The sequence below is a fragment of the Ciconia boyciana genome, chromosome 19 (genome assembly GCF_034638445.1).
Source record: "Ciconia boyciana chromosome 19, ASM3463844v1, whole genome shotgun sequence".
Taxonomy (NCBI): Eukaryota; Metazoa; Chordata; class Aves; order Ciconiiformes; family Ciconiidae; genus Ciconia; species Ciconia boyciana.
In genome coordinates this window covers 8,805,203-8,817,502 of record NC_132952.1, presented here as the reverse complement: position 1 = coordinate 8,817,502, position 12,300 = coordinate 8,805,203, and the positions used below count along the sequence as shown (strand labels likewise).

The 12,300-nt window shown below is 38.8% G+C and overlaps 1 protein-coding gene across 5 annotated transcripts in view; it reads left to right on the top strand.

Annotated features, from left to right (window-relative positions):
• The window catches only part of CEP104 (centrosomal protein 104), a 23,007-nt gene extending 10,707 nt beyond the window's left edge, over positions 1-12,300 (top strand). For 3 of the 5 annotated variants that reach the window (XM_072883574.1, XM_072883573.1, XM_072883575.1), the window contains exons 13-22: positions 494-670; positions 987-1,193; positions 1,675-1,791; positions 2,415-2,451; positions 2,961-3,042; positions 3,648-3,756; positions 4,061-4,199; positions 4,658-4,725; positions 6,226-6,316; positions 7,566-12,300. In XM_072883574.1, the coding sequence (XP_072739675.1) occupies positions 494-670; positions 987-1,193; positions 1,675-1,791; positions 2,415-2,451; positions 2,961-3,042; positions 3,648-3,756; positions 4,061-4,199; positions 4,658-4,725; positions 6,226-6,316; positions 7,566-7,702 (1,164 nt within the window). In that variant the 3' untranslated portion in view covers positions 7,703-12,300. The remainder of the gene's footprint in view (positions 1-493; positions 671-986; positions 1,194-1,674; positions 1,792-2,414; positions 2,452-2,960; positions 3,043-3,647; positions 3,757-4,060; positions 4,200-4,657; positions 4,726-6,225; positions 6,317-7,565) is intronic. The other 2 variants (XM_072883577.1, XM_072883576.1) reach the window with 2 other exon arrangements.

The following is a 12,300-nucleotide window of genomic DNA, read 5'->3' as shown; positions in this document are numbered from 1 at the left end:
ACATTGAGCTTTGAATAACAGCAGAAGTTAGCCCTTAAGGTTCTTTGCAAAATAGAATGAAAAATTATAAGATGGCGTATGTCTTCTGAAGCACTCTTGAAATCCATCTTGATGCAGTGTCAAGACTTTGTATCCTTTGTGACCCTTCTCATCTACCTCCTCCTCAGATAGTTCAGTGTAAGATGGAGTTCTTGAAATTTTTCTTACAGTCCAGTTCTATAACTCATCAGAGCATGTCTAAGATTTTACTGATTTCCCAGTAGCTTTCTGATGCCAAAAGCAAGACCAAACATCTGTATAATCTTCTCTTTAAAGCCTTTGCAAGCAACTTCTGGCTGCTAAAGTAACAAATAAGCAGCTACTTCTTATGGAAGGCTTATTTCATTTTACTTAACTTGTTATAAGTAACTTAGAATAACTCTACTTTGCAAAGACAGTTAATTTTCCACATTTAGCATTCCTACATGCCCACTGACTCTCTGTACGTTTATAGGAAATGGCACTGTGTAGTGAAGTTAAACCTCTTCAGATTGTTCCAGTTCATTTGGTTCAACCATTAAAACCGAACTCCCCAACACATCTGGCAATGAGTCAAGTGGAATTAGTGGAATGCCTCTTGAAAGACATGGGAACTGAAAACTCTGGGTTTACCATTGGCAACGTCATGAAGGTAGGAGTCTGAGTTTACAGCACATGAAGCTTTTTTTTTTGTTGCTGTTTTATTAGGGCTTGTCTGTCTGTTTTGGAGTGCTTGGTGAATTACTAAAGAGAATTTTTGAGCCTCTTGGAGGTGACAACACACAACCTTGTGAGGGAGCAAGATGCCAATACAGAAAAAAAGAATCACTGGGTCAAAAAGTGTTTGGAAAAACCTGTCTATATGAAGATTTCTCCCACTGCAGTGAAATAATTGTCTTAGACTAATAAACAAGTCCTTAAAAACACATGGAAAAAGAAAGGCATAATGTTGGTTTTTTTCTTTTCAGTTTGCAACAGGAGCTTTGGAACACAGAGTTTATGAAGTTCGTGATGTAGCATTGCGCATTATCTTTGACATGTACAGGAAGCACAAGGCTGCTATACTAGAATATCTTCCTCCAGATGATGCAAGCATTCGCAAGACTGTCCTCTATAAAACACTCTTTGATGGATTTACTAAAATAGATGGTAAACTTTCTGAAGCTGAAATTAGGGTATGTAATAAGATTGTAGAACACAGGTAGCTCCTTTAAACATTGCATTCCACTGAGCAATATATTGATTTCATAGCTATATTAGACATTGAATGACACACGTAGCAGAGTATCTTAAGATGTGTTGTTAACATTTCTTAGTGTAAAAAGCTGGTGTTCAGTTTATTACATATACTCACTGTTACGAATAAAGCCTACAAAGAATACAGAGATGGTACTTCTGAAATAATACACATATACTATTTTATGCTGGCTAGCCTTGGAAACAGTAAGGACAGAGGAAATGCTATCTGTTTCTTTCAGGTTAGTATGGAGGAATGTGAGGGGGGGGAGGTATTACTGTAACAGACCAATCATTTAACCGAGCAGGATATTTCTTGTCCTGCGTTGACCATTTGTTCTATGCTGATGTGTTTTGCAATCTCTTCTATATGACAGATGGTTCAAAAACTTCTGCAATTGAAAGAGTATTTCTTGACAGGCACAGAGAAAGGCAGCAACAGAAGAAGCGGAGAAACAGAAGAAGGAAGAGATAAAAGTTCTGCAAGGTCAGCTGGCAGCTCTAAAGGAGATACAAGCAGAAGTTCAAGCTGGAAAGGTTAGGATGTTTTGGGTTTGATTTTTATTTTTTTAATCCTTTTTTCCTCAGGTATCACAGGCTTAGATAATTAACATTACTGTTGTCTCATTATAAACTAAAAAAAAGAAAAGAGAGAGAGAAAGAGACTCCATGACATACACTAACTGATTTTCATTCTCAGCAGTCCAGCTTAAAATTTGAGGGGGGTGTTTTTCCTAAACATAGTATAAAATTTGGATTCTTTTTTATAACAGCTTTGTCTATTGTATGGTAAATTTGAGGGTGTTTCTACAAGTCTAAGAGTTTCTGGGCCAGCTAGAGTATAGGAATTGTACTGAGTGCGTCAAGGCCCTCCAGAAGCCTGCTGTACTGCACTTCCATTAAGTTTTATATCTCAACCTTAGAAAGGTAGTCCGCTACCCCAATGCCAGGAAGTAGGACTGTTTTCCGTCCTCAGAAGATTGCTGCCTCAATACCGAGAGAATTGCTGTAGGACCAGAGGCATGAACGTTATAATGCATTGGCTCTGCTTCTGAGCTTTTGATTCCAGAGAAAGATCAGGATATAATCTGTTCTCTTTCTCCCTGGCAAGCATCACTGTCATTAAGGAAATTTCTGACTTAAATTTCTTTGCTCAATAGGAGAAAGAATCTGATTTTCAGAAGCCAAAGTATCAAGGTAGGTAGTTTCAAATAGTATTAAGAAATGTAGAGATATTTCAAGATGTCTTTGAAACACTGCAGATGCTTAATGGATTATTGAATTATCTCAGATAAAGACATGCCAGAGTGCTTCAAATTGTCTGAGTCTCAGTCTGCCAGAGAGGTAACCATTACGTTCACGAAAGAAAACTTATAATCAGATAACCCGTTAATTTCTAATAAGAAAGTAATAGTCTTGGTTTCAAGCCGAGACTTGAAACCACTTTAGATTTCTCCCCAACATGTAGATCATCTACTACATGTAAAAATAATCACTAAAATATTTTACTGTTGTAGATCACTAAAGCCATAGTTTCCCAGCTGCCTACAAGTATGTTGTCTTTCAGTGCTTGTTTACCAATATGGCAATGGTATGCTTCTGTTAGGTTTTTTTTTGCTGTTAAGATCCAGAGAAGCAGTATTTCTAGGCATGCACAAAAGCTAATTAAAATGTGATCTTGGTTTTTAATAGTTCTCTTTTTACAGGTTACAAGGTAAATGAAAGCCCACAGCCTGCAGCAGCAGAGATTCCAGATGATCATTCCTCTGTTGCAAATTACTTGGATAAGTAAGTTAGATGAGCAGCTTCTAATCACCTTTAAACACTTAGTATAACCTGCAAGCTAATAACATTAATAACATTTTTCCAGTAGACCAAAGCTAATACCTTCAGCATTTAAACAATGAAATAGAAAATCTCTTCTAACAGATTTGGAATTGTCACCGGGCAATCCTAGAAGTTGATTTTTTTAAGATAGCGTGACCTTGAACTTGTTTTCTGAGTTGGTTGTGGGATAAGAAATTGCCTCAGTTTAACGTTCAGCTGCCCGTATAAAATAAGGCAAAGATATGTTGTAGTTTTCCTGTGTATTGTAGGACAAGTTCATAGAGAAAGCATTTGAAAATCCTGGAGCCATGAAAGCCAGTTTCAGTGAGCTGTTCTCAGTGCTTTTGTGGAATTATGTCTTTCTATATGAACAAATGCTTTATAGTTGTATTTACCATGCATTATATAATAGTATCTGTTCACGCCCTATCCTAAGGTCAGCACGATATAGGGACAATAAGGTGTACCAAGATGTTAACTATTTTACGGAATAGTTTCTAACAGAAGAAACAGGGCTCATCCATTTTGCTCTGTGATTTTACTGATGTTTGCATTTTTTTTCCTAGCTTATGTATTTTTTGTGGTGAAAGGGATGAATCCTTCACAGAGGAAGGATTGGATCTCCATTACTGGAAACACTGCCCTATGTTAACCAGATGTGAGCACTGCAAGCAGGTTAGGCATAAACGTTCTAGAGATGCTACAAGACGTTAACTGTTGTTATTCTGGTTTGAAGGTGCTATAAGATATTTAATGCTAAGGTAGATTAATTCTGAACGCAACTGTGTGATCTTGGGTAGTGCTTTTTGAAAAGAGCAGCATTATAAATTGTATTAATAACTGGACTAAAATTTCATTTTCCCTTTGTCATTTGGGAAAGTGAGATTTAACTTCCCCAAATCACATAAGCAGTTTTTTAAATACTATCCTTATTTTCTCAGTACAGTACAAATCTTGGATGCCTCTTGCTCTGTTGCAGGTGGTGGAAATAGCAAGCCTGACAGAGCACTTGTTGACTGATTGTGATAAAAAGGACAGCTTTGGGAAATGTCAACGATGCAATGAGGCCCTTCCAAAAGATGAGTTGCCCAAACATATTAAGAGCAAGACTTGCAATCGTGAGTAGTTTCGAACAGGAAGGTTGAACTTCAAAGGTCAAGTCAGGCAGACTTTCAAATGCTGTGTATTTTTGGCAAGTCAGACCACTTCTATTTAGGTACTGCACTGTGGATTTACAAATCTAAGTAAATCCTCAGGAGGGATCGCTTTTGGAATAAATGCCTGAGTTTCCCGGTGGTTGAAATGCTTTGCTTCTATGAATGCATGTGGGGAGGACGAGTGAAGAGAACAGAAAGCCTCTACCACGTCCTTGCGGATTAAGCCCTATCATTCCTTTTGATCTTGTTTCGATGTAGATGATTAAACACAGGACTTCTTTGAGAGCAGTTAATGATAATAGGGTAGGAGCTGGTTTAGTCGTGGGGTAGTTTTATGATCTTTGCTGTGCAAGTTCTCCTCTTGTATTTGAAATCAGCCTGTCTTTGCAACTCTTACATTATTTTTCTAATCATTTCAGCTGCCAAACCAGAAAACGTGGCAAACCGTTGCCCGTTGTGCCATGACAACTTTTCCCCAGGAGAGGAGGTAAGACTCCTTTCCAGATTGGTCTGATGTTTTGTCACTGGGACTGAATTCGTGTCCTCTTCTAACACTGGCTTATACCCAACGACTTAAGAACTTGCCTGGATTATTGCCGGGGTCTATGATGGCTATCTCACACTCTGGGGACCATATTTGAACCTGGGTCTTCTACCCTTAAAGGTGTATATGGGAACCACAGGGCTGCAGGCTATTTGGTGTCAGTCTTTCTCCTTCTGCATAGGTAGCTATACGTCTTACAGCTTTCCAAATTCCCAGCTGATACCGGATTCTGTGAGTTCACTTGTCAGCTGTGGTGTTTGGAGTGACATTATGCAGCTTAAAATACTGCAGCAGGACTGAGCACATCTAACAGGACATCCAGGATTATGATGTTGTTGATCTGGGTGTAATACAAAGTTGACATGAAGAAAGTAAGCAAGAACTGCTATAATTGTCAAGAGGGTTGAGGTGGCCTCTCTCTCTAATGTCTACATACTGCTCCCTGTAACTGCCTAATGCTATGAAATGTCTGACATGCCAGCTCCAAAATGTGCTTTCAGCAACTGAAAATATGTATTGGTATTATATAAAAAGTGATTTGTTCAGAAAATACTTAACATATCTGTTTCAGTCTTTTATATGAATCATCTAACACTACATTATGATCATATTTAAGTAGTTCTGTGTATGATTTAGTTTTCAGAAAAAGACTATCCAGGAGGCAGCCAACAACTCTATACTGAGTATTAGATCCAGTTAAATGTCAATGGCAGATACGTAATCTATGTCATTTTCTTCCTTTCAATGGGACCGTTGAGTAGTGCTTCTGTTCTCAAAACCAAGTTTTTTTCCAAATCCTTTTTGCTTTGCCCAGCGTGAGGAGCTCAGAAAATATTGTAACCAAGTCTGAAACGTTTGTTGAGAAACGTATGCATTGTTTGGATTTTTTTTTTCTTTTCTTACTTCTGCCGAAATTATTCTTGTAAGTAAGAGACTTCACATAGCCTCTAGTTTGAAGAGGCTGTCATGTTTTCTGGTAATAGCAGCTCCTACTCCTTCGGGTTGCTGAATGCTTTAACTATTATCATAACCTTGTAGGTATGCCCACGCTTTTTCAGTTTAAAATATGTATAGATGAAAAGATTTTCCATGTTATTTGTACATTGTTTTTTCCTGATTTGAATTCAGTTGTTAATTAAGAAAATTTAAAAAACAAAGCAAATGTCACTCACTTTTAATTTCTAGGATCTGTCTGGGGTTTGTTATTGTGATATAACTTTTAAGTTATATTTAAAAAATTGATATATTAATTTCTATTTCACTTAGTCATAAGGTGCTCGTGCTTTTATGAGTGAGCAGATTAAAATGCAATTGCCATAAAGTCTGTATACAACTCTCACTTTCCCCCTGTTTTAAAAAGTATGTGTGTGTACGTAGTGACTAGATAAAAGATTGGCTAATTTTGCTGGTATTGTAATATCACTACTTTTTAATTGACTTTAGGCCTGGAAATCTCACCTAATGGGCAAAGATGGCTGTAAAATGAATCAACGGAGGTTACCCACAATAAACAAAACTCTTCTGGTGCAGCCTGGTAAGATATTCTTTTATGATAATAATGATTATGCTTTTTACTATGTTGCCTTTACTTAAGAAAAGTATTTCACCCTCAAGAGCAAGCTGGGTCTTAATTCAACACGTTTTTTGCATTTGTGTAACCTAACTGGTATTTCTTACACTGGTATAGACTACAGTATGCTTAGGGAGCAAATTCTCAAAATCATTCAGTAACAATAATCTCAAAATTAGGGCATTAGCTCAGTTGATTGGGGAAACTGGCATATTTGATAATTTGATCAGTTCAGGGTTTTTTTTCTGCATAATAGTATGACTGTGAATAGAAAATCAGCGGTGATACTAAACAGTTAACATTCTGGAAAGCTCCTGAACGCTGACACAAAGAACTGAGAGCCTGATTTAGCTTTTAATGTCCAATCAGAAGATGCTAATCTAATCCTAATTACCAGATGAATTGAATAGTTAGTGCTGTGTACTGCTTTTCCTTTTCAATTCAGACCCGGGAGCTAGGCAGAATTTATGATTGTGCAGCTTCTTCACCAACAAAGAGATATTGATGCTGATGTCAGGTGTTTGTTTTTTTTTTTTAACAGTCATCTTTATTTATGAAGCACATGCAAAATCATTTTACTTCCTGAACACAGAAGTTAAACAAGCTATTTTCACTGCCTGCAGCACCAAAACTCTTTTGGCCAGTGACATCCAAAACCTTTCCTCCTTCAGACTTTTTTCAGAGTTCTTTATTCCGCTGCATGTTCAGGTCGTTGCTAGAATTAACCTTCTCTGTCTGATATTTGTTTTGCTCATATCTGCGTTTCACAACTACTCCAAGTTCCTGGACAGAACTGTTGAATTGTTTCTTTCAGCTGTCATAAGTGGATGCGGTTAAACTCAACAGTTTCCAGTCTTGAACTGGACCTACAGTCATGTCTGTCTGTCTGTCTTCAGCTTTGCTGTTTCTACTTGCTAATGAGAATGCTAGTTAGTTTGCTGCTGCTTAGAATTTGGAAACATTGAAGGAACTTAAATCCTGCCTGGATACAGCTAAAGCTCCACAACGACTTCCTAGAGATAGGAAAGGAACCCTGACCATTTAGTCCTACTGCTCCTGGTATGAGACGCACCTCAGACTGGACGCCTGCCAACGTATAGTTGGTAGCATCAGTCATTCAGACTTAATATATCTTGAGAATCAAAATGGGAGATAAAATTAAAGACTGGGACTAGATGTGCTTGCAATAATGATCTGTATTTTCTCTTCACAGGCAAAACAGGTGGCCAGTATTTAAGGAAAACAGGTCCTTCAGGAGCAAACACTCGACCTCCCTCTATGGGAAGCAAGATCCCAACCCCAAGAGGGGGCCCAAATAAAAGCACTGGCAAAACATACTCAAAGCGATGACAGGACAAGTATTTTTTCCTTTGTCTTAATACCTGGGCATATAGTTGTTAATAGTTATTTAAAAAGTGTGGGCAACTCATATCATCTTTTTCGCTTGACTACAAGGGGCTGTTCTCAGCCTTGAGCAGTACTTGCCTAGTCTGATAACTGCGGTACATAACTTTTGTGTTAGCTGTCTGTGCAGCATTGTGGTTTTCTCCTAGAAATGTGCATGTTAGAAATACACAAATGTTCTGGGACAGATCTAGCCTGACACGTTCCTTGTATGGCACAAGGAAGGCTGTGCATTGGTCTTTGACTGGTTCCTCATATTAAAAAAAACTCCCCAATGAGTATGGAGTTAACATGGCCACACTGTGTAGCTGCTGTCGCAGTCAGCACAGAGGCTGTGCCCTGGTTCATGGATTACTCTGGGGCTGTGGTTCTAACAGCCTGGTTTTGAGATCCAGTAAGGAATTTCCTTAAGATCCAAAAGCCACAGTCATTTGTGTTTTGGCTTTCTTTTGGGGAAGAGCAAGAAACCTACCAAGCAGAAATTGTACTAGACTTTCAGGACAGAGCTGAACAGCTTTTGTTCTTTTGATGCAAGTGTGACACTTGTTTGCAATTATATCTTCTGAAAGCTTGGGAAGTAATACCTGTATTAGCTGACTTTACCACCTGATCACTTCAATGTAATAATTGCAGAATATATTGCTAATCGTTTTCTGCCAAAATTGACTTTATAACACGCTGAAAGTAATAATGTCGATAATTTTGTCTTACCATCAGACACTTGTGGTAGACAGATAGGTCGCAAGTTAAACTGTGTGTACTGGTTGGCTAGGAGATGGGCTGCCTGTGTGTATTTGTGCATCACATCAGTGCATTTACAGAGAATTCATCATAATTAGACTTGAGGAAACACCATTGAAAATACGGGTATACAGTGAGCAAAATAGGCTTGTTGCAGTCGCACAGGTTCCTTTGATGTGATGATGATGTTGGTGTCTCAGCAATACCATTGTTCGCCTGCAATACCGTGTGCAGCTGGCATAAGGTGAAATGAAAAATGCGTGTACGTCAGACATGTCAGACTATACGAAATGTGTATCTTGGTCATCCAAAAGACCTGTGTGATCCTGTATAGATAAACTCTTGAACCAATTAATGGGTAAAACAGCAATTCCATAAAGCAAAATTCTTCCTCGTGTGTTTGCTAGAAGGAAAAAAAAAAAGGAGAAATTGCAATGTAGTCGAGGAAAGTGATAGGGTTTGTTTTTTCCACTGCAAGTCCTATAGTGTGGATTTATTTGCTTCAGTTAGGGCATGTTTACAAGTAGGGCCAGGAATTGGAAAGCTTTTTCAGTTGTCTGCTCCTCAAGTATAATGAAGTAAATCAAAGAATCATGCCGTTCTTTGGTGATTAGTTTAGCCACTGTGCCAGGATCTAATGTATTTTGATAGTAAGAAAGACACTATTGGTGTGTTTACAACAGCTGCCTTTTTCTTCCGTGTATTTGTCATGATAAACTTTGTCAGCTAAAATGGGACGAACTTAATAGCTGTTGTGAAAGCTTACAAGTCTGTCTATTTGTGCTAGGCTCTGAAACTCTTGGTTCCTTCATTGGAAATGGGAACTGTACTTTTTTCTAAAACTGACTGGTATCCTTGAACACCTCCTAAGTCAGCTGAAAGCTCTAATTGACCTTGCAAGGAAAGGAAATGGATCAGGGCCATCATAAAATGTTTCCACTCATTTTTAAAACTCTTAGAAACATTATTTTGACAGATAACCTTGCTCTCCCTGCTAATACCGGTGTCTGTAATTTTATGAGTTCAAGCATGTTAATAATGTTGAGTGAAATGGATGTCTCTTCCTTGGCTCTGCCGAGGCTCTAGGAGTAACACAAGCCATGCGTGGTGAGAAGCGGCTTTGCTGTGGAAGCCTGGCCTTTGCATATATTTCAGGTTTAGAATTTTGAAGGCAGTAGAGCAGTACCCAAAGCGCTACTCAACACCAAGAATTAGCACCAAATAAAAAAGCTAAAGGGCTGGTTGGATGTTGCCATATGACGTGCCATTACGTAGGAAGCAACATGAAATGGCTGTTCTGTGCTGCCTCTCTCGCTGTGCACTAAGTGCCTTATTAGTCCACTTGACAAGAGGATTAAGCTAAACCGCAAGAGTCCCATTTGGTACATAATAAGAGTGTGTGTTGATGGAGCTACTGTAAAAATTAAAGTTATGCTTTAAAATCTCACAGTTAATTCTGAAATATATCCCCAAGAAATGGCCCCTTAAAGAAAAGAAAAAAATCTTAGTGGGGCCCTGAAAAGCTTGAATTAATAAATTTAGACCTTTTTTTCCTGCTTTAGTGTACTCTCAGCTCGCTTCTAAATCCAGCTCTAATACTGAGCTTCTCTAGTTAGATCTTGATTGAAATAAACATCCATAGACTGCAGCATGTGACTGTTTAACAGCTCCAAAGAGGACAAATTCTATTAAGACACAATGTATGAAACTTTGTACCTAAAGCAACAATCCTGACGTTTCTACTTGTAGCACTTAGGCAATTGCTTACTGGGATAGAATTAATTTGTCCCTCGTCCAGGTACCCACAGGTACAAGAATGAGTGATCACCGTAATATAAGTAGATGTTTTGGGGGTTGGGTTTTTTTGCTACCGGGGAATGAATTTGCGGTATTGTGTTGTATATACAGCACTAACTTTGTAATATGCAGTTTTTATCGTTTGCGTGCAGCCTGTCTACAAGCATACAAATTTTACAGGTAGATTGGTGTGCTTCTATTTTGAAAGTCTTTATATAAATTGTTTATTTAACTCTTCCAAATATATATATATATTCCTAATGTATATTTATTAATATATATTAACAAATATATATGTATTTTTATTTCTACTTTAGTGGCAGAGGTTCCTATTTGAGAACCTGATTCCTCATGCAAGCAAAATAACCAGTGATTTTGCTCAGAGATTAGCACGCACAGCGGACTGCAGGCTCATGAGCTGTCGCCCAGAGCATTTTTTTCCTTTTGGACATAAAACTGTGAGCTTTCTGTTGTGCATGGTTGATGAAAAAAACCTGTTTGCAAAGGTCCTCCATGTATTCTGGATTGGCTGATATAGTATGTACATTGAATTGGTAAATACAGCTCTCCATTGCTCCTCAACCGTGGCTTTTAAACCCAGTCAAGCAAAGCGTAATTAAAATAATCCATTAAATCCTGCATGTAGCAGGATGTGTGCCTTCCATTTTATAACTTTATGGGACAACCTTTTTAAACATGTTTAAAAAAAAAAAGAAACGAAGACCTGATTTAAAAAAAAAAACGAAACCAAAAAACCCCCAAACCAAGACCCCACAAACACTGTTAATTATAGTGAGGGTCGTATTTCCCAGTGCTGACTGATCTGAAGAGCAAAAAAGCTGGGAGCAGCGTAAGGCACTTTTACAGACCTTCTCTTTGGAGGCATTTTTCCCCTGCATAGCACTTGTTTCTCACGTTTGTGTACCAGGACGCTTTCCTGCTGCTCTGTGCTCAGGCTGCCTGTCTCCCCGTGCGGCTGTTTGGGGCTCTGGAGCGAGCACAGTAACTGCTTTTCTCTTTGCTCCGTCGTAGAGCACAGTAGTTATGCCTTAGGGACCCGTGCAATAACTCTCTGCAGCTTTTTCACTGCAAGAAGTTGTCATGCAGGAGATTCCTGCCTCTCCCCTGTCCTTACCACCCCCCTCACTCACCGTCCCAGCCCAGACTGGGGAGCAGGAATTAGGTATGCGCAGGAGAAGCGTGTTCCAGAGCCTCTTGTCAGACAGCTTTTAAAAGACACATGCATGGGCTTGGGCACACCACAGTGCGCCTCGGGGCTTTCTAAGTTTTTTTTCAAATCCAGAATAGCTCTTTAGCAACATTTTAAAGAAATCAGTTAAGTATTTTAGAGTGCATAACACTCAGTGAGATTGCTGGGTATCTTTAGACTAAAAAAATGCACTTCTGAAGTGAAGTATAAAGATAGTATTAACTACTCAATGGTACGAACTGGAAACAACTTAGGAGTGAGAAAATGGAAAATTTTTTAGGATATGAAAGGGCCTTCTTTGAGCTTAGTAGTACCGCCTGTCATATTTAAAGGATGATTTCACTGGGCCACTTCCTTTCACTTAATAAACAACCTGTGTTTTCTGCAGTGGCAAAATAAACACTGGTGTGAAAAACACAGGGAAATTTGTTCCTGTGCGATGAAGTCTCGAGCAAAATGTTCCGGAGCAAAAATGTCACACAGGTGCAGGTCTGGCTAACGGAAAGAAGTTCTCCAAACTGTTGGACTGGAAAACTTTAATAATGATATACCGCCGTTGCTGATTTAAGAAAGAACAGACTATCGTCCCTATCTCATGGACTTTTTTCTATCTGATCTCCTTCTCCATACTGTACCTGAATGTCAACGGAGTTGTTTTCATCCATCTAAACTGCAGGGACGACTCAAGAGCAGCCAGTGTCCCTGCGTGCAGGAATTCATCTAATCTCAAGCGAACGCTTGGAGTTCCACTACCCCAAGAGAGCAATTTATATAGATTATGCGGATGAGCAGATAA